At 47.9% G+C, this 23,116-nt stretch overlaps 1 protein-coding gene across 2 annotated transcripts in view; it reads right to left on the reverse strand.

The window, feature by feature from the left end:
• The window catches only part of R3HDM2 (R3H domain containing 2), a 282,716-nt gene that overhangs the window by 58,758 nt on the left and 200,842 nt on the right, over nucleotides 1–23,116 (reverse strand). For both annotated transcript variants that reach the window (XM_075337072.1, XM_075337071.1), the window contains 3 exons: nucleotides 17,665–17,907; nucleotides 11,012–11,138; nucleotides 2,591–2,748 (listed from right to left, as the gene is read on the reverse strand). In XM_075337072.1, coding sequence (XP_075193187.1) covers nucleotides 2,591–2,748; nucleotides 11,012–11,138; nucleotides 17,665–17,907 — 528 coding nt within the window. The remainder of the gene's footprint in view (nucleotides 1–2,590; nucleotides 2,749–11,011; nucleotides 11,139–17,664; nucleotides 17,908–23,116) is intronic.

The raw sequence follows: 23,116 nt of genomic DNA on the forward strand, positions 1-23,116 counted from the left end.
GACAGTATTAACAGGGTAAGCCGCAGTGCAGACATTGCGGGGTTACGGACGCTGCTCAAGGTCAGCTGCGCAAGAACAGCTGAAAAGGTTAGGTTGCCAATACGGCTGTGGATGCCGTAGCAACCGACACGCCGATAGCCTCCTAGACAGATTTCAACCAGAGTCCATCTGTCTGTGAATGGCATCTTTAAGTGATGCCCCATCTCCAGTGCAACTATGTCTCTAGATGCAAGCCTGGCGATTGGATAATCCACCTTTGGACCCTGGGTCCAGCGCTTGACCACGTCAGGGGGAAAGGGATAACGTGTATCCTAAAAACGTTTGGAGAAGACGCTTATCTGGTAAGCGTGGTATTCCTGGACTGCTTCTCTGAAGTCAGCGTGGCCAGAAAAATACTCAATATCTGCGTGAGATACTGAAAAGGAACTTCTCCTGTTCGTCTCCTATCTCCACTGGGGGAGCTGAGGGAGAAAGATCCAACCTTCCAGTGATGGACGGTATAGGATCCTTCCGTATGGCGTTACCACCCGGTGTATCCGGATTGAGAGCGATGTCAGTATCAAAACCCTGAAGAGCTGCCTTTTGGTCCAGTAGATTGCCCATGGGTGCAAGTCTCTATATTATGACTACTCCGTCCCTGTCCATGGACAGGGTTGACAGGAGGTTTCTTTGGCCACAACTAGTAGAGCCCCGGCAGACGAAGTGCTAGAGACCCCTGCAGACGACGTGCTACAGGGGAGCATGCACACAATGGGACGGTGTCATGAACAGCATCCCATGTAGTAAAAACAGCACTGAAATCTGTGTTGCTTTTTTGCCGCTGCCGACTAGCTATCTAGAAGTATATAGCCAAGATTGGTGACCGTACATTGCAATGTATAGCATACAGGCATAAAGTACAAAAGACCACTGCAGCACAAGCAATGCAAGCAGCCTAGAAGCCTGTGCCCTGGCACCCCTGCTCTTCTGCTGCTGTATACTAGTCATCTAGGGGAATATAGCCCAGAAGAGTGACCCTACAGTGCAATGTATAGCATACAAGCACAAGTACACATGAACCCTGCAGCACATGCAATCCAAGCAGCATAGAAGCCTGTGCCCTGGCACCTCTGCTCTTCTGCTGCTGTAGACTAGTCATCTAGGGGAATATAGCCCAGAAGAGTGACCATACAGTGCAATGTATAGCATACAAGCACAAGTACAAATGCACACTGCAGCCCATGCAATACAAGCAGCCTGGAAAAAAAAACCTGTGCCCCAGCACCCTTGGTTTTCTGCTGCTGTAGTCTAGCCATTCCAGGAGAATATAGCTAAGACTAGCGACTGTACAGTGCAATGTATAGCATATCAGCATAAACACAAATGAACACCTCAGTCGTGCAAAACAAGCAGCCTAGAAAGCCTGTGCCTTAGCACACCTGCTTTCCTGCTGCTGATGTGTCGCTTGCAGTTAAAAACAACACATGTATACACTGCAGTTATATTGTGTTCAGCACTATGTGTGCCTCTTACCGCCCGCCTATAAGCGGGTGTATGACCGCCACCGTCCTGCCTTGGTGCTGAAAGTCCGATCTCGGTGCAGTAATGGCTGCCGGCTTCTTCCCCAGCTCGTGTGAGGAGGGGCGGGCCGTGGGCGTGCCCCCAAGGCAGAGCGGGAATCCGGCGTCCGACAGTGTGCAGTGAGAGGGCTGGAGCATGTAAATAAGGCTCCAGCCCTCGGCGCTGCTGATTGCTCAGCGCCTGTCCCCTTCCCTGAGTGACAGGGAGGGGGCGGGAACGAAGCGGCACTAGGCCGCAGAAGCCGGGGACTGGAGTTATAAGCGCCGCCGTCGTAAAAGCGCGGTCGGCGCCCAGTCCCCGGCGAACTACAAGTCCCAGCCGCGCCGCCGCTCCCGGAGCGTCCGGCGCGGTAGTTCCCCAAAACACAAAGTCACTCAGCAAAGCTGCAGTGACTGTAACCCATTACTGTCCCCGGCGCACTAGCACACCCAGCAAGTCTGGAGTGTGCTGTGCCTGTGTGTACGGGGACACAGAGTACCTGTAATGGTGCAGGGCCATGTCCCTGAACGGTACTCCAGCTCCGTATCCAGCAGGTTCAAATGGGTCTGTGGATGGAGCCCGGCGTCAGAGCTTTGAGGCCGGCAGGATCCCACTTCCTCAGAGCCCCTCAGGGGGATGTGGAAGGAAAGCAGCATGTGGGCTCCAGCCTCCGTACCAGCAATAGGTACCTCAACCTAACAACACCATCCAGGGGTGAGAAGGGAGCATGCTGGGAACACTATATGTGTCCTCTTTTCTTCCATCCGAAATAGTCAGCAGCTACTGCTGACTAAAATCTGTGGAGCTATGCGTGGATGTCTGACCTCCTTCGCACACAAAGCTAAAACTGGAGAACCCGTGATACCACGGGGGGTATAGCCAGAGGGGGAGGGGCCTTGCACTTTTAATGTAGTGCTTTGTGTGGCCTCCAGAGGGCAGTAGCTATACCCCAATCGTCTGGGTCTCCCAATAGAGCGCTGAAGAAAAAGCAATACGAGATACATTAAAAACAAAAACACAAAACTGGGTAGCTTGCCATGAACAGACTTACTTGATATGAAGGTAATGGAGTGTACTGCACCATCATGCTCTGCATCTGGTTCCCCACACTGCCTCTCTGGCTGTTAAGGATGGCAGGACTCTGTGACTGCTGGACACCCATCATACCTTGGTAACTTGGCGGCTGATTGGAAATTATGGGCTGCATACCTAGGACGCAAAATAATTAATTACTATGGCTACATTCACACACGTCTGTGTGCTGCCAGTTTTCTTCTACGACAGCAGACTGTTTCATCAATCCATACACATCGATGTGTCCAATCTGTGACACTCAGAGCTTGTCATATTCTCATCATATAGGGGAATCAGACTCAGCCATTAATGTCTAAGAAGTTCCATTATACAAGGATGAATAAAAGGGACAAGTCTTAATTTCAGCATTCCATCCAGTTTTCATTTTCATTGTTAAAGGGAATCTGTCAGCAGGTTTCTGCTATCTCATCTGAGAGCTGCACGATGAAGGCAAAGCGATCCTGAATCCAACGATGTATAACGTTGATTACTGGATGCAGCCGTTCTGACACTGTGAAAGATATTTTTTGCATGTAGCAGAGCTCTGGGAGCTGCCCCTGCCCACACCAGGCTTTCAGTGTAAATTTCCATAGACAGGAGCTGCTAATCACAGAGTGGGATGGAGTTGGACTACAACTCATGTGCTCCTCATACCCACTAATGATAAAAGCGAAGAGGCTGTAACTAACATTGCAGGTAAACAAAAACAGACTGACATAAGCGATGGCTGGCTATAAACTGCATATTAACTCTTACAGCATGCTGGCTTCAGATTACATAGCAAAAACATCCTGACAGAGTCCCTTTAAGAGTCAATAGATAAAAAAAAGTTCACAGTCTACTTCAGTTTTTAAAAATGAATGAGAAAAAATAAACATGCAATATAGAGGCAAAACGAGAAAAAAAAAAATTGTTACTGATGTAAAAACCGACACAGATTTGTGAATTTAGCAGAACAGTGAACACAACATACAATAATTGGGTGCTTTATGGGCAAGATGCTTAAAGGGGTACTGCAAACACATAAAAATTATTCTAATGGCCTTGCCTTCAAACTATAAAGATGAGATCCATACTTCTGTTCACCAACCTCACAGTACCTGTAAGTCAGTGTAACACTGGGTGCTGCTTCTGGATGCTCCACCTCCCTTCTGGGATGTTACATCACACATCAGGAGGTGTGTCTTGCTCCTGCAATCTAGTAGGTGCCAGCCCCCGATATCTGCTATTGCTCTGTCCGATAATCGGGGACGTGGTGAGGGAGTGACCACTTTCCTTGATAAATATCTACAGGGAAGCAGATATTATCAGGGGGCTGGCAGCTAGTAGACACCAGGAGGAGGCTATGCCTCATAATATGTGATTTAACATCCCAGGAGGGGGAGCACCCAGGAGCAGACCACACCCCTTGATGGTGTGACCTGCTCCTGGTGAATAGTAGCTGCCCGCCCCCTGATATGTGCTTCCCTGCAGTCAGATCAGGGAGAGTGGTCCCTCCCTCACCACGCCCCATTCTCGGACAGAAGAAAAGTAGATATTATCAGGGAGCTAGCACCTACTAGGCACCAGGAGCAGGCCATGCCGCCTGATGTGTGATGTAACATCCCAGAAGGGAGATGAAGCACCCATGAGCAGACCATGCCCCCTGTGTGATGTAACATACCAGAAGGGAGATGGAGCACCCATGAGCAGACCATCCCCCTGATGTGTGATGTAACTTCTCAGAAGGGAGATGGCGCACCCATGAGCAGACCATGCCCCCTGATGTGTGATGTAACTTCTCAGAAAAGAGATGGAGCACCATGAGCAGACCATGTCCCCTGATGTGTGATGCAACATCCCAGAAGGGAGATGGAGCACCCATGAGCAGACCATGCCCCCTGTGTGATGTAACATCCCAGAAGGGAGATGGAGCACCCATGAGCAGACCATGCCCCCTGATGTGTGATGTAACTTCTCAGAAGGGAGATGGAGCACCCATGAGCAGACCATGCCCCCTGCTGTGTGATGTAACTTCTCAGAAGGGAGATGGAGCACCATGAGCAGACCATGTCCCCTGATGTGTGACGCAACATCCCAGAAGGGAGTTGGAGCACCCATGAGCAGACCATGCCCCCTGTGTGATGTAACATCCCAGAAGGGAGATGGAGCACCCATGAGCAGACCATGCCCCCTGATGTGTGATGTAACTTCTCAGAAAGGAGGAGGAACACCAAGCAGCAGCTCCAGTGTCACACTGAATTACAAGTACTGTGAGGGAGGGGAACAGCAGTATGGATCTCATCTTTATATTTTATGGAGGCACATCCATTAGAAGAATTTTTTATCTCCCTGCAGTACCCCTTTAAGAAAATGGAAAAAAAGAAGGGAATTTTGTTTACTTACCGTAAATTCCTTTTCTTCTAGCTCCTATTGGGAGACCCAGACAATTGGGTGTATAGCTTCTGCCTCCGGAGGCCACACAAAGTATTACACTTTAAAAAGTGTAACCCCTCCCCTCTGCCTATACACCCTCCCGTGCATCACGGGCTCCTCAGTTTTGGTGCAAAAGCAGGAAGGAGGAAACTTATAAATTGGTCTAAGGTAAATTCTAAGGTAAATTCAATCCGAAGGATGTTCGGAGAACTGAAACCATGAACCAAAGGAACAATTCAACATGAACAACATGTGTACACAAAAGAACAACAGCCCGAAGGGAACAGGGGCGGGTGCTGGGTCTCCCAATAGGAGCTAGAAGAAAAGGAATTTACGGTAAGTAAACAAAATTCCCTTCTTCTTTGTCGCTCCATTGGGAGACCCAGACAATTGGGACGTCCAAAAGCAGTCCCTGGGTGGGTAAAAGAATACCTCGATAAAAAGAGCCGAAAACGGCCCCTTCTTACAGGTGGGCAACCGCCGCCTGAAGGACTCGCCTACCTAGACTGGCATCTGCCGAAGCATAGGTATGCACCTGATAGTGTTTCGTGAAAGTGTGCAGACTAGACCAGGTAGCCGCCTGACACACCTGCTGAGCCGTAGCCCGGTGCCGCAATGCCCAGGACGCACCCACGGCTCTGGTAGAATGGGCTCTCAGCCATGAAGGAATCGGAAGCCCAGAAGAACGGTAGGCTTCAAGAATCGGTTCCTTGATCCACCGAGCCAAGGTTGACTTGGAAGCCTGCGACCCCTTACGCGGGCCAGCGACAAGGACAAAGAGCGCATCAGAACGGCGCAGGGGCGCCGTGCGAGACACGTAGAGCCGGAGTGCTCTCACTAGATCTAACAAGTGCAAATCCTTTTCACATTGGTGAACTGGATGAGGGCAAAATGAAGGTAAGGAGATATCCTGATTGAGATGAAAAGGGGATACCACCTTAGGGAGAAATTCTGGGACCGGACGCAGAACCACCTTATCCTGGTGAAAAACCAGGAAGGGGGCTTTGCATGACAACGCTGCTAGCTCCGACACTCTACGGAGCGATGTAACTGCCACTAGAAAAGCCACCTTCTGCGAAAGACGTGATAAAGAGACATCCCGCAGCGGCTCGAAAGGTGGTTTCTGAAGAGCCCTTAGCACCCTGTTAAGATCCCAGGGTTCCAGCGGCCGCTTGTAAGGTGGGACTATGTGGCAAACTCCCTGCAGGAACGTGCGGACCTGCGGAAGCCTGGCTAGACGCTTTTGAAAAAACACTGAAAGCGCCGATACTTGTCCCTTGAGAGAGCCGAGAGACAAACCCTTGTCCATTCCGGATTGAAGGAAGGAAAGAAAAGTGGGTAAGGCAAACGGCCAGGGGGTAAAACCCTTATCAGAGCACCAGGATAAGAAGATCCTCCAAGCCCTGTGATAGATCTTGGCGGACGTTGGTTTCCTGGCCTGTCTCATAGTGGCAATGACATCTTGAGATAACCCTGAGGACGCTAGGAGCCAGGACTCAATGGCCACACAGTCAGGTTGAGGGCCGCAGAATTCAGATGGAAAAATGGCCCTTGAGACAGCAAGTCTGGTCGGTCTGGGAGTGCCCACGGTTGACCCACCGTGAGGTGCCACAGATCCGGGTACCACGACCTCCTCGGCCAGTCTGGAGCGACGGGGATGGCGCGGCGGCAGTCGGACCTGATCTTGCGTAACACTCTGGGCAGCATTGCCAGAGCAGGAAATACATAAGGCAGTCGAAACTGCGACCAATCCTGAACTAATGCGTCCGCCGCCAGAGCTCTGATCTTGAGACCGTGCCATGAATGCCGGGACTTTGTTGTTGTGCCGAGACGCCATGAGATCGACGTCCGGCGTTCCCCAGCGGCAACAGATCTCTCGAAACACGTCCGGGTGAAGAGACCATTCCCCTGCGTCCATGCCCCGGCGACTGAGAAAGTCTGCTTCCCAGTTTTCTACGCCCGGGATGTGAACTGCGGAGATGGTTGAGGCTGTGGCCTCCGCCCACAGCAGAATCCGCCGAACTTCCTGGAAGGCTTGACGGCTGCGCGTGCCGCTCTGGTGGTTGATGTACGCGACCGCCGTGGCGTTGTCCGACTGTATGCGGATCTGCCTGCCCTCCAGCCACCGATGTAACGCCTTTAGGGCTAGATACACTGCCCTTATCTCCAGAACATTGATCTGAAGGGAGGACTCTGTCGGAGTTCAGGTTCCCTGAGCCCTGTGGTGGAGAAAAACCGCTCCCCACCCTGACAGACTCGTGTCCGTCGTGACCACAGCCCAGGATGGGGGCAGGAAGGATTTTCCCTTCGACAGAGAAGTGGGAAGAAGCCACCACTGAAGAGAGGTTTTGGCTGCCAGGGAAAGAGAGACGTTCCTGTCTAGGGACGTCGACCTCCTGTCCCATTTGCGGAGAATGTCCCATTGGAGTGGACGCAGATGAAACTGCGCAAAGGGGACTGCCTCCATTGCTGCCACCATCTTCCCCAGGAAGTGCATGAGGCGCCTCAAGGGGTGTGACTGGCCCCGAAGAAGAGAGTGCACCCCTGTCTGTAGCGAACGCTGTTTGTCCAGCGGTAGCTTGACTATCGCTGAGAGAGTATGAAACTCCATCCCGAGGTAAGTCAGTGATTGGGTCGGTGTCAATTTTGACTTTGGGAAATTGATTATCCACCCGAACCTCTGGAGAGTCTCCAGAGCGACGGTCAGGCTGTGTTGACATGTCACCCGGGAGGGTGCCTTGACTAGGAGATCGTCTAAGTAAGGTATCACCGAGTGGCCCTGAGAGTGTAGGACCGCCACAACGGATGCCATGACCTTGGTGAAGACCCGTGGGGCTGTCGCCAGGCCGAAAGGCAGTGCCACAAACTGAAGGTGTTCGTCCCCGATGGCGAAACGCAGGAAGCGTTGATGCTCTGGTGCGATCGGCACATGGAGATAAGCATCCCTGATGTCGATTGATGCTAGGAAGTCTCCTTGGGACATCGAAGCGATGACTGAGCGGAGAGATTCCATCCGAAACCGTCTGGTTCTCACGTGTCTGTTGAGCAGTTTGAGGTCCAGAACGGGACGGAATGATCCGTCCTTTTTTGGCACCACGAACAAGTTGGAGTAAAAACCGCGGCCACGTTCCTGAAGGGGAACGGGGATCACAACTCCTTCTGTCTTCAGAGTGTTCACCGCCTGAAAAAGTGCATCGGCTCGCTCGGGGGGCGGAGATGTTCTGAAGAAACGAGTCGGAGGACGAGAGCTGAACTCTATCCTGTAACCGTGAGACAGAATGTCTCTCACCCATCGGTCTTGGACATGTGGCCACCAGGCGTCGCAAAAGCGGGAGAGCCTGCCACCGACCGAGGATGCGGTTTGGGGAGGCCGAAAGTCATGAGGAGGCCGCCTTGGAGACAGTGCCTCCGGCGGTCTTTGGAGGACGTGACTTAGACCGCCATGCATAAGAGTTCCTCTGGCCCTTCTGTGGCCTGTTGGACGAGGAGGATTGGGACCTGGCTGAGGGCCGAAAGGACCGAAACCTCGATTGAATTTTCCGTTGCTGAGGTCTGTTTGGTTTGGACTGGGGTAAGGACGAGTCCTTTCCCTTGGATTGCTTAATAATTTCATCCAATCGCTCGCCAAACAATCGGTCGCCAGAAAATGGCAAACCGGTTAAGAACTTCTTGGAAGCAGAGTCTGCCTTCCATTCGCGTAGCCACATGGCCCTGCGGACTGCCACCGAATTGGCGGACGCTACCGCTGTACGGCTAGCAGAGTCCAGGACGGCATTCATGGCGTAGGATGAAAATACCGATGCCTGAGAAGTCAAAGACGCAACTTGCGGAGCAGAGGTACGTGTGACCGCATTAATCTCAGACAGACAAGCTGAGATAGCTTGGAGTGCCCACACGGCTGCAAAGGCCGGGGCAAAAGACGCGCCTGTGGCTTCATAGATGGATTTCATCAGGAGCTCTATCTGCCTGTCAGTGGCATCCTTGAGCGATGAGCCATCTCCCACTGATACTACAGATCTAGCCGCCAGTCTAGAGACTGGAGGATCCACCTTGGGACATTGAGCCCAACCCTTACCGACCGCCCAAAGCGGTTGTGTGTCCACCAGATTCCCTGCCTTGGGCCTCCCAGAGCTGTAGAGCTCGTTCCTGAAATCTTCCACCGGCAGAATGTGATTGTAACAATGGCTGCCGGAGCTCTCAGGGGAGGAGGGAGCCGTGGGCGGCGACTAATAAAGTGCGGGAATCTGGTGCCCCACAGTGATCAGTGAGGGGGGAGGAGGAAACCTAAAGTATGCTCCAGCCCTCACTGTCGACGTCAGGTCGACCGTCCCGCCCTTACCCCTGACTGGCAGGCCCTGGGGCGGGAGTTATGGTACTAGGCCGCATGAAGCCGAGGACTAAATTTAATACCGCGGCCGGCAAACAGGCGCGGTCGGCGCGGTAGTCCCGGTCGTCACAAAAAAAAACCAGCAGCCGCTGCAGCGTCTGTGACACGAGCGCTCCATGCACCGTCCCCATGGGGACACAGAGTACCTTTAGATGCAGGGCCCTGTCCCTGATGATACCAAATCTCCTGTCCGGCAGATTCCCACAGGGGCTGCGGAGGGAGCCCGGTCCCAGTGAATGGATGACCGGTTAGGATCCCACTTCTCCCAGAGCCTCTAAGGGATGGGGAAGGAAAACGGCATGTGGCTCCAGCCTTTGTACCCGCAATGGGTACCTCAACCTTAACAGCACCGCCGACTTAGTGGGGTGAGAAGGGAGCATGCCGGGGGCCCTGTGGAGGCCCTCTTTTCTTCCATCCGATACAATCAGCAGCTGCTGCTGACTAAAATGGGAGCTTGAGTGAATGTGTGCCTCCTTCAACACAAAGCATAAAACTGAGGAGCCCGTGATGCACGGGAGGGTGTATAGGCAGAGGGGAGGGGTTACACTTTTTAAAGTGTAATACTTTGTGTGGCCTCCGGAGGCAGAAGCTATACACCCAATTGTCTGGGTCTCCCAATGGAGCGACAAAGAAAAATCTCTCTTTTTATCATTGGATGCACAATAACAATGCTAAGAATCTAATGTTCCTTATTCAGTAGTGCTCCGGATTTGTACTATGCAAAGGGTGGTGCATTTCTGAAGTATGACCTGTTCAGATCAACGGCATGGTTGTACTGTTGTTTCAAACTAACTGATCTCCCATTCCGCAAGCAGGGACAATGTTTCCAACTTTTAGCATGAGAGAAGCATTGGGGGATGGAAGAGGCCAGATCAAGGCAGCTTCAGAGCTCTGCATTCTGGCTCTAAAGTAAAGAGGTTAGCGATAGGTTCTTTAGCTAGGTAACTGGCTATTCAGACTGTATGGTTGTCTGTAACCTGTCCACCGTACAAGCAACAAGCTGTACATTATAATACAGGCAATATGTCCCCAGGTTTTGCCCACCTAATCTGAGAAAATAACGTAGGGGCAGAGATCCTGATTCCAGCGATGTGTCTCTTTCTGGGCTGCTTAGCGTAGTTTTGATAAAATCATCAATTAATCAGCAGTAGATTATCATTAGAGAACTTCTTGGCGTGCTACAGGTAGTCCAGCATACTCATGAGTTCTGTATAACTGCTGTCATTTTGAAAAAATAAATGTTTTCTCTGCATCAGATCGAGCAAACAACTCAGTAAGTGACACATCGCTGGAATCAGGGTCTCAGTCTCTACATTATGTTGCTCTCAGTTGGGGGAGCAAAATCCGGGTGACAGATGCCTTTAACAATCCCTTAAGTTATTTCCATTCTGAAAAACTAGAAGGTAAATTGATTTTAAAAGCACTTTACAATTTAAGCTATTACCCCTTTAAAAAAAACACCCGATTTAAAACAGCATGAAGTTAGATCATGAATTTCACATAAATTGCTTATAAGATAAATATATAAAGCCAATGAACTCCATAGAGAAAATGACAGCATCCTACATATTTGTCGGCATTTTCAAGGCGTCGTACCAGGTTGTTGCGTGGGCTGGGTGACCTGCTGATTGCGCTGTGAATTGTAGGCCGCTGGGTGCGAGAGAGGTCGGTATTGCTGGCTAGAGTTAGAGTACTGCCCGGTAGGGTAATATGAGACCTGAATCTGGAACACAAAAAGTGAGTATCAATGATAAGATGGATACAAATACCATACCATAGCTTTCCTGATCTCTCTTATGCATGCTATGCACAGCATAATTCTTGCTTTATACGAAAAGCAAAATACAGTACTTGCTGTTCTTAATGTGCAATAATTGTGTGCACAAATGGGAACCTGCCATGTACCTATCAATTCTAACAAAAATTGACAATTACACATCCTTTTTTAAATTCATGTTAATTGGTAAATAAGAAGATTTCCCTCAGTATTACTGGGACTCAGGTTTTACTTTTAAGGGAACCTGTCATCAGATTTGGAGCCTATAAGCTGCCACCACCACCACTGGGTTCTTATATACAACATTCTAACATGCTGTATATAAGAGCCCAGGCCGCTGTGTAGAGCGTAAAAATCACTTTATAATACTTACCTAAACGGTCACGCTGTGGTGGTGTTGGGTCATATGGGCATCCCGTTCTCCGGTGTCGGCGCCTCCTCTTTCGGCCATCTTCGTCCTCCATCTTCTGAAGCCGGTGTGCATGACGCGTCCTATGTCATCCATACTCGCCGGCATTGAGGTCCTGTGCAGACGCACTTTGATTTGCCCTGAGCAGGGCAGATCAAAGTATTGTACTGCGCCTGCGCAGGACCGGCGAGTGTGTATAATGTAGGATGCGTCATGCACACAGGCTTCAAAAGAAGGATAAAGATGGCTGAAAGAGGAGGCACTGGCACCGGAGAACGAGACGCCCATATGGCCCATCTCCACTGCAGCAACCGTTTAGGTGAGTATTATAAAGTGTTTTTTATGTTCTACACAGCAGCCTGGGCTCTTATATACAGCATTCTAGCATGCTGTATATAAGAGCCCAGTGGTGGTGGCTGCAGCTTATAGGCCCCAAATCTGCTGACAGGTTCCCTTTAAGTCTAAGCTAAGGGAATTCACCAATGTATCTCAATAAGCAGGGAATTAATATATTTACCACACTGCCAGGAGCCTGAGCTTTACTAAATAAAGAATACTACCATTTATCTGCCAGGTAATAGCAGGTCTTTTTTTTTTTACTACTAAAAAGAGGACATACAATGTATCACAAAACTGAGTACACCCCTCATATTTTTGTAAATATTTTATTAGATGTTCCCATGGGACAACAGTGAAGAGCTGACACTTTGCTACAATGTAAAGTAGTCAGTGTACAGCTTGTATAACTGTGTAATATGGTGCCCTCTAAATAACACACACTCAATGTCTAAACCACTGGCAACAAAAGGGAGTACATCCTTAAGTGAAAACGGGCAAATTGTGCCCAAAGTGTTAACATTTTGTGTGGCCACCATTAGGGCTCTTCTCCACTTGCGTTTACAAATTCACAGTGACACTCGGCTACAAATGTGAGTCGAGTGTCCTGCGTGTGGTCTGCGTACGGTGTGTGTTTTTTTCCTCACATAGCATCCGTATGACATGCGAGCATCATGCGAGTGCTATGTGAGTGTTTATGCATACCACGTCAGGCTGGCTCCCGGAGGAATCTCCAGTAATACCAGGCCTGGCCACGGTTACATGCACTGAACCCCGGATCTGTCACCTGAGCTCCAGAAATCAGCGCGGTCTGTCTGCAGCTGTGCTGAACTGAACAGCAATCGCCGGGGAATCAATCACTCGGCGTTCGCTGTTCAGGCTGCACTCTGGAGCTCAGGTGACAGCTCCGGAGTTCAGTGCATGTAACCGTGGCCAGGACTGGTGTTACTGGAGATTTCTCCGGTAGCCAGTCTGACGCAGTATGCAGATGTCAAGGATCCGTGTGACATGTGTATGCCATCTGTATGACATGCGCATGCCACCCGGATTCTGATTTTTTTTCTCGCTCCCATAGGATTGCACGGGGGTGCGAGAGCTGAGAGCATGCTGCGATTTCACCGAGAGCACGAGACGTGCCGTAAAACATTTAGCAAGTGGACACAGCCTCATTGATTAACACTGGTGCGAGTGCGATCCGATTTTCTATCGGATCGCACTCGCTCATAGAATTCGCAAGTGGAGAAGAGCCCCAACTGTCAAACACTGGCTAACTCTCTTGGGCATGGAGTCCACTAGAGCTTCACAGGAGCCACTGGAATCCTCTTCCCTCCTCCATGACGACATCACGAAGCTGGGGGATGTTCTAGACCTTGAGCCTCCCCTCCTTCTATTTGAGGAGGCCCCAGAGATGCTCAACGTTTAGGTCTGTAGACATGCTTGAACTTAACAACTTTACCCTCAGTTTCTTTAGCATGGTAGTGGTCATCTTGGAGGAATGTTTGGGGTTATGTTGGAATACTGCCCTGAGGACCAGTTTCCAAAGGAAGAGGATCATGCTCTGATGCAAAATATCACAGTGCATGACCGCATTCATGGTTCCCTCAATGAACTGTAACTCCCCACACCTCGCAGCACTCTTGCAGCCCTAAACCATGACTCCCACCACCATGCTTGACTGTAGGTAAGGTACACTTGTCTTTCTACTCCTCTCCTGGATGGCACCAAACATGCTTGGCACCATCTGAACTAAATACGTTTATCTTGTCTCATCAGACCACCAGACATGGTTCCAGTAATCCATGTCATTAGTCTGCTTGTCATCAAACTGCAAGCTTTCTTGCACATAATCTGTAGAATAGGCTTCCTTCTGAGACAACAGTCATCCAGAACAATTTGATGCAGCGTGCGGTGTATGGTCTGAGCACTGACATGCTGACCAGCCAAACTTGTAACCTCTGAAGCAACGTTGGCAGCACTCATTTTTAATTTTAAAAAGGAAACCTCTGGCTATGACGCTGAGCACGTGCAGTCAACTTCTATGGTCGACCATTGCGAGGCCTATTGAGTACAAACTGTCTTGTTAAACCTGTGTATGGTCTTGGCCACCATGCTGCAGCTCAGTTTCAAAGCGTTGGCAATCTTTTTACAGCCTAGGCCACTTATGAAGAGCAACAATTATTTTTTTTCAGATCCTCAGAGAATTCTTTGCTATGAGGTGCCATGTTGAAGTTCAAGTGACCAGAATAAGAGTGCGTGATGACACCAAATGTAAGACACCTGCTCCCCATTCACACGTGAGATCTTGTAACACTAATGAGTCACAAAACACTGGAGAGGGAAAATTGCTAATCGGGCACAATTTGGCCATTTTCACTTATGGGTGTACTCACTTTTGTTGCCATTAATGGTTGCGGGCTGAACTATTTAGAGGGCACACCAAATATATGCTGTTATACAAGCTGTACACTGACTACTTTACATTGTATCAGTGTTAAATCTTCAGTGTTGTGTATGAAAAGATAAAATATTTACAAAAATGAGTGGTGTATAAATATTAGTGATCTACTGTAGCGGATTACCAATGTTTCCTCTACTAGAAAAAAGCAGCTTCTAAAGGGTTAATAAACTAGAAGAGGACATATCTGCTTCTCAAAGTTTAATCTATAAGTAGAGGAAATAGATTCTTGTAGACAAATTTGAATCTCACTACAAACACACAGAGCCCTCACCAGCTACAACGAAGAGACTGACTAGATTGCTTCCTATGGCTGCTTCCTCTGACCTCCTCCTCTTGATGCTTTATAGTATATAGGACTCAATCTATGATCAGTAGGAAGTATTTTCAGTAAATCTACAAAACAGACCTTCCTCCACACAGTGGTATCTGTCGATATAGTGGAACAGCAAGGATCACAATGGGGTCTCTTTAATTTAAAGGGATTGTCCTGGTTTTTAATTGATTTCCTATCTTCAGGATAGGTCATGAATGTCTGATCCGTGTGGGAGCGACACCCAACACTAATCAGCTGTTCTCGATACTACTGGTGGCCGGAACCACTCAGCTGTGGAGCTGCATGGCACAGTTCCGTTGATGGACTAGTGGCTGTGGCCAGGTACCACATACTGTATATGCCCCTTATTTATCTGATTAGAGGACAGATACGCAGTACCCAGCCAAGGCCACTATGCAAGTGACATGTCTGCACTGTGCAGCTCTGCAACTGAGTAGTTCCAGCCGGCAGCACAGAGAACAGCTGATCAGCAGGGGTGCTGGTGACTAGTACCGCACCCCCACCGATCAGACACGAATGACCAATCCTAAGGATAAGTCCTCAATGTTAAGAGTCCCGAACAACCACTTTAATGTATGCCACTGAAAACCATGATTTGTGCCAATATATTCATAATTTGAGCTCCAAAACTTTCCATAAAGACAAACTGAAAAGATAGCATACAGACTATGTTCCCTCTCTCCGTGGTTGCAGGAAGAGAACCTGTCACCACCTAAGGCTGTGTGCACACTGTGCCTTTTTGCCAAGTTTTTGTCTTGCAGATATTCAGAAATCTGCCAGCATATCCTTATGCCAGCAAAGTCTATGGGAATCCTGAAGTGCTGTGCACATGTTCAGGATTTCTTCCTTGCAGATTTGGCAGCCAAAAAAATCTGTAGCTCGTCAATTCTTTCTGCGCTTTTACCATTGAAAGCAATGAAAAAAAGCGAATAAAAAAGGGGGCAAACGCACTTTTTTGCAGTGTCGTTTTCCCTGCCACGAGATGCAGATTTGGTTGCAGAATGTCTGCAATGTGTGGACGTAGCCTAACCAATACAATTACAATGTCCAGAAATGTTATCTAAAAAGAGTAGATTTATTTTCCTTTTGTGCTTAGTTTATCATTAATGTTCTCTAGTAAATCCATCTGTCTGTGGCTGCCCATTATTTTATTTTTTTTAAAAAAAAAAAAAAAAAAAAAAAGAGGAAGGGCAGCTCCAGACAGGTGAAAGGTGCTCTGTAAGACCCCCTTCACACAGCCATGTTGATGTTTTGCACGGCCGTGATGAAGGTACGCAAGACCCATCAGTGTGCGGTGATTTTGGCACACATGTGCGGTCCCTGTGCCATCTGTGTGACATCCAGATAGCACATGGACAGCAGGAACGTCTATACTCACCTGTCTACGGTGCTGCTGCTGCTTCCGCGTCCATGGTGCAGTGAATATGCAATGAGCGGGACCCAGAAGCAAGTGACAGCAGCGCCGAAGACAGCAGAGCTGGAGAAAGGAGAGTATAAAAAATAATTTTATTTCAAAGACACGTTTTCTCCGGTACATGCTGCTGAACACATGGACACATGGTCAGTGTGAAAACATTGATGTGTGTGCAGACCCACTGATTTTAATGGGCCTGTGTATGTCCATGTCTCTATGGTACGGTATGAAAACATACGTCACCTGCACCGGACTCACAGACGTGTGAAGGGGGCCTAAGAGAGCACAGATCACTATAAATGTATTCAGAGATTAATCTGCACATAATTTTGAGCACATGCTGGATTGCCCATCTGTGAAAGGGGAGAAATAGAAGTAAGTCTATGTGATCCCCACTGATCTAGTAGTGATCAACCATCCTATGGATAAATAAGCTGTCCCAAATTAAATACAGTGGAACCTTAGTTCTTGGTTTGAGAGCGTTTTGCAAGACAAGAAAAGCTTTGTACAAATGTGTAACTTGGTTTAAGAGCAATACTTTGCAAGAAGAGCAAATCCTCACTGTGCACACGTCCAGTTCTGTCCTTTCACCGCGCTCTGACCCACTCTGGAGGTAACTTTCTATACATATGTACTGTATACAGTATACCATTGTACAGTATATACATGTCTATCAATTCGCATTTGTGGATACAGTATTATACTTTCATTCTACTAACCAGTACAGCACATTGCTTATATTGTACTTCTCGCACCCCAACAATTTTATTGAAGGCTATAGTACAGTTTAATTTGCTTTATATGCTTTTACTGTACAGTATTTTGTATTAGTGCACTGTAATAATTTTATATGAACACAGATTATTTTCTATTGCTGTAATGAGTTTGTATAAATACAGTAAATATTTTGGGTTGTGGAACGAATTGTCTGCATTTCAATTATTTCCTATGGGAAAATTTGCTTTGATACAAGAGTAACTTTGTTTAAGAGCTCACTCCCGGAATCAATTCTGCTCGTAATCCAGGGTTCCACTGTACCCCTTTAACACCAGGATGTCAAGATGCAGTAAAAGTGCAGTATTACTGCTAATGGATGTCATGAATTATCTCACTATAAAAAGGAAAACAAAGGGTAGAGATTTCTGAGGTTACAAAGTTGCTTGCACATTTTTTACAAATCATGGCTGACAACACCATAGTGAGGAGTGCTAGACTAAAATCCTCTGAATAGACATGGATCTAAAAGATAGAAAACGCAACATCTGTATCACCAACTGCTGAACGAGGAATTGGCACAGAACATGGAACCAGAAACTCAAAAAAACAAACCATAATGAGAATAGTAGACATTTAACCTTAAATATCAATATAGCAAAGTCCACTTCGTGTGGGAAACGAGGGTGGGGAAGAGCTGAAGCAGTTCACATAGTAGCCTGTAGGGGGCAGACCCTACTCAGGACATACAATAAATTAAAATCTATGACCAAGCAATACAAATTCCAGCACTTAAGTCATACATACTTGCTGTGGAGGCTGCATGAATCCCTGTGTGGGGATGACCTGCTGTGTGGGTGACGGGTGCCCTGAGGAAGGGTAGCCTGTAGTGGGAATGGCTTGTCCCCCAGTTGTCATGATGAATCCAGCCTGCTGCGGATGCTGGGAGATCAGGGGAGACGGATAGATGGCAGTGGAGGGATCAGGCGCCTCAGATGAGCCCTGGCGACTCAAAGTCATTTGTCCAAAGTGACTATTTAACTCATCAGCCTGAGGGAAGGGGGTAGGGGATGGGGGGACAAAAAAAAAAAAAAATAGTAAGATTGTAAGTCTACGGTAGTGTTTTCTCCATCAATAGTTTTCAAGGTTTACACTCTGGAAGTCACGTGATTTAAAGGTTGTGCACTGCGATGGTCAACTATGACTGGAGACGTTTTTTTCTGCTTCCACATTTCCCTAGATCAGCTAATATACCAAAAGAAGACTTGCTGCACGTGGATGAGCTGAAGAGCAATGTGCCGTTCTAGCAGTGTCATTTACAAATTCAAGAGTTAAAGGGAACCTGTCACTAAAGTCATGCAGCCCAAACCACGGACGGCGCCTTATGATCGCAGTCTGGTGTGTGTGACCGACACATGGTGTCTCAGAGAGGAGTTTAAAAAGCCAGAGGGAACTATAAACGTTTCATCTTTACTTTGTTTGTCCCCTTAAGGGATTGCTGTTGTTCCAGTAAGGGATAAGCCACACGGCGAGAAAAACGGTGCGAGTGGAGTGCGATAAAACATCGCATTCCACTCGGACCAATATTAGCCTGTGTCTCAGCACACATGAGCGATTATTTTCTCACCCCTAATCGGACCGAGAAAACAATCGCAGCATGCTGCGGGTGTAATGCGAGAATCTCTCGCACCCATTCAAGTCTATGGGGCGAAAGAAAAATCGCACTGCACTCGCGGTACACCGGTGTACCACGAGTGCAGGGCGAGAATGGCAATAGCCGGCTACGGAGGAGAGAGGGAGATAAATCCCTCCCTCCCTCCCCTCCTCACAGCCGGCCCGCCCGTCCACAGCTGAGGTCCGTTCGCAGTCAGGCCTGTCACAGTGACACTTGCATGACACTCGGCTCTGCTGTACTGCCAGCGTCAGCCGAGTGTCATGCGATGATCGCACTAGTGCCCCGTGTGGACCCAGCCTAAATGTTGGCTATGCAACACAACCAGCATCTGCTGTGCATGGTGCGGGCTCGTTTCATACACCAACACCCGATTTACATATATTGCATTTTTGTTTTCTTTGTTTGCACTTTTTTTTGGTAAGCAATTTTTATAACTCCCTTAAAAAGGGACTGCCCACTACTCAGACAACCACTTCTTAACCCCTTCACTCCCGGGCGATTTTCCATTTTTCCGTGCTTCCTTTTGCTCTTCTTTATCTGAGATCCGTAACTTTTTTATTTTTCTGTCAATTTTGCCGTATGAGGGCTTATTTTTTGCGGGACAAGTTGCACTTTTAAATAAAACCATGAGTTTTACCATATAGTGTACTGGAAAACGGCAAAAAAATTCCAAGTGCGGAAAAATGCAAAATCGCACAATTGTTTATGGGATATTTTATTCACTGTGTTCACTATATGGTAAAACTGATGTATCGGTATGATGCCTCAGGTCGGTGCGAGTTTGTAGATACGAAACATGTATTGGTTTACTTTTATACAAGAAGTTAAAAAAATTCACAAATCTGTCCAAAATAAGTGGCACACTATTTGCGCCATTTTCTGAAACCCGTAGCGTTCTAATTTTTCAGGTTCTATAGCTCAGTGATGGTTTATCTTTTGCTTCTCGAGCGGTACTTTTTACTGGTACCATTTTTGCGCAGATGCTATGTTTTGATTGCCTGCTATTGCATTCTGTGCAAAATGTGTGGCGACCCAAAAATGTAATTTTGGCGTTTGAAATTTTTTGTGACTATGCAGTTTAAGCAAAAGCAGCAAGGACGGGCTACAGAGTATTAAAATTTAACTTTTAATAAATCCTATTAAAACGGAAGCAGGTAAAGCCTTCCTCCACATATGTTATCTTAAAACCAAGACACGAAAATCCCCTTCAGCATGTATAGGGGTACCATCAGGCCCAGGACAGCGCCTGTGCAGATAACGTCAGTAGGTAAGCTGACCCGTGCCAAAAAATACACTGGGACAGCCCACCCCTTTTGGGCCCGGACCAACACGGTATCAAAACAGGTCACAAGAACCCTTAAGCGAGATAGAGGAGGATGGAACGATCTCACCACATCGGACGACGATCCAACCCCTATCAGAGATCCTCAAGTCCTCCTGGGCGTCCCGGTGGTCCTATTTCAGTGGACTTAACACCTGGTCCCCTTACGGAGATAGAGGTCCTGATGTCCTTGTTCTCCCAACGCGTTTCATATACAAAGATAATCGTCAGGGGAGTATCGAGAGTCAGTCCTTATATCAAAAGGACAGGACAGGACATGCTGTGAAACAAACACATAAACCATCAGATACCTATATCCAAAAGCAGACTCCCCATGCAAACAATAGGAAAAGAGTACTGGCAGGATCTTACCGGACGGCAAACAGCGGGGCTCCTATATGCTGCGCACCGCTGTATTGCGTCCGCCATCTTTTTAAACCCTGCTCAGCTGCCCACGTGTGGCGCCGCGCCAGTGCCGACCCTCCCACACTTCCGGGTCGCACTGTGGAACGCAGGCCTGGACCGCAAACGTCACAACCAGTGACGTAGCCGGCGCATGCGCAGAACACGCTGCCAGAAAAAGGCAGCGCGCATTATCCACGGCGTCACGCCCCCTCAAACCGAACAAATTCAATTCACTGGGCGGGCAGAGAAACGTAGCACCAGCACAACAAAGTTGTGCCCATGACTAATTGGCTCATACGGCCACAGGGTGAGTTAGCCACACACATCCCTCAGCCCCTACCAGATGTATGACTAGAGACCTGGCTCACAGACCACAAAATAGTATCACTTTAAGCAAAACGGAGGAAAAACCGAAAATTTAGAAAAAATATATACAAATAGAACACATCCCCATATAGCATAAGGAGGTAGAGAAAAGGTCACTTGAAAAACAGGCCTAGTGGGACATGGACTGAAACGGGTCTTTTAAGGCAAGGCTTTATCAGGTCAGAAAGGTGAAAAGTAAAGACTACCTACACCTCCACCACTACACCCATCTACGGAAAGCAGGCCCTACCTATCAGCGGAGGTCGGCACCCTAGGAGATACGGTGAGAGGCGCCCCCGCTCGTCCGATGGCTGGCCCTCCTATCTGATTCTCTGCCTAATCTCACAAAAAGGGTGCAAAGGACAGGATTTCATTGAGACCAGATGGGGTAACCGTTCTTAGCCTGAAGATCCACTCAGCCTCCCGCTGAAGGATCCTCTTGTTCCAGTTCCCACCTCGCTTAGGAGGAAAAACCATGTCAATGCCCTGAAAGGAAATCCACCCAGGGTCACCATTATGCATTGTGTTAACATGCTTCGCTAGGGGGGTATCGTTCTTCAACCTGAGATCCCTCAGGTGCTCGCCCACCCTCCTCCTCAGCTCCCTCTTTGTCTTTCCTACATACTCAAGACCGCAACGGCAAGTCACCTTATATATGACACCTTTAGTACGACAATTAATAAAGTGTCGGATCTCATATTCTTTTCCTGTGACATTACTGGAAAATTTCTTTCCTGTTTTTAGTGCGTTACAGGCCACACAACCACTACAACAGAAGCATCCTTTGGTGTTACTCCTAAGCCATCCGCTGCCAGATTCCCTGTTGTCAGTGAAGTGGCTGTGTACCAGTCGGTCTTGTAGGGACCTAGCCCTCCTGTAGGTAATGCTTGGTTTATTTGAGATGAATGTCCCGATGTCCTCATCCATCATTAGGATAGGCCAATATTTTTCAAGCACCTTCCTCACCTCCTTCGCCCCGTTGTTATAGGTAGTGATAAACCTGATCGCCTCATTGGTTTTGACATCTTCTTTTTCTTTTGGTGGATACAATAGTTTAGTTCTCTCGATTCGACCAGTCACCCTACGAGCCTCATTGATGACCTTACGTGGATAACCCCTTTCTAAAAAACGGGCTTCAAGATCGTTAGACTGCACGGCACAACTCCCCTCACTAGAGCAATTTCTCCTAATCCTAGAAAACTGTCCTCGAGGAATACCCTTCTTTAATGCCAGAGGGTGCCCGCTCTCCCACCTTAATAGCGAAGGTGGGCACCCTCTGGCATTAAAGAAGGGTATTCCTCGAGGACAGTTTTAATAGGATTTATTAAAAGTTAAATTTTAATACTCTGTACCCCGTCCTTGCTGCTTTTGCCTAGTTCACCAGTGTGGTACATTACCAGTAGCTATTTAAATAAATGACTATGCAGTTTACCAATCAGGTTAATTGATTTTATATTTTGATAGATCGGGCGTCTATGTGTATATATATATATATATACATACATACATATATATATATATATATTATATATATATATTTATGTTGTTTTTTTGTTTTTTTTTATTTTACTACTTCCCCTAGGGGACTAACTATAGGTATCAGCAGTCTGATCACTGATTCATTTCTGTAGATTATAGCTATACAGCTGAGATCTGCAGAAATGCTGCTGTCCTCTCACACACGGCACACTGCCGGCAGTGAGAGGAAGTGACTCATGATAGCTACAGGAGTCATCACAGGACCCTGTGATAGCATGGCAGCCATTGACTTCACATGATCACATCACGTGACTTCCGATAGTGGCCGGTGAGTACAAGCTTACTGTGCAGGGCATGTACACCATTGTATAGGGTTAACAGGTGTGGGTGAATCGCGGATCCACTCATGCCTGGGAGGCGCACATGTTAGCTGTTGAAATCAGCTCACATGTTCAAGGATTTCTGCTGGCTCCTTGCGGCAGCAGGCGGGGATTACACTGACACGATCCATGACGTACCCAGCATGTCATGTGTCGTGAAGAGATTACTAAGGTTTTGCCAAAATAATAAAATAACAGCTATAATCAACTCCGGTACTGTTCCAGCAGTGTCGGTCTTGATCTCCCAAGGCTTGCGTGACATGTCACACAATTCTTGAGGCTAATCAGTGGCCACTTCACTCTCCTCTCTTTTGGACAAATCAGACATCTGGAAGGAGACAGAGGTCATCCGCAGAGCTCACTTCTTCTGGAGGTTACTGACTTCCGAAGGACGGACAGTGAAACGGCCACAGGAATCGTGTGAAGTGTTGTACAAGCCTTGGGAGAGCCAGTGCCAACGCCAGAGGGGAGAATAGCTGTTGTTATTTTACTCGGGGAAAACAGTGATTAAGAAGGGGCTGTCCAAATAATGTTTCCTAAAGTCAAAGAATAAATGCCTAGTTTTTGCACTAGTTTCCATTTTCCCATATACAGCAGATTTGCTGTGGATCTTTAACGACTCTGGTACTGGAT

The sequence above is a fragment of the Anomaloglossus baeobatrachus genome, chromosome 2 (assembly GCF_048569485.1).
Source record: "Anomaloglossus baeobatrachus isolate aAnoBae1 chromosome 2, aAnoBae1.hap1, whole genome shotgun sequence".
Lineage (NCBI taxonomy): Eukaryota > Metazoa > Chordata > Amphibia > Anura > Aromobatidae > Anomaloglossus > Anomaloglossus baeobatrachus.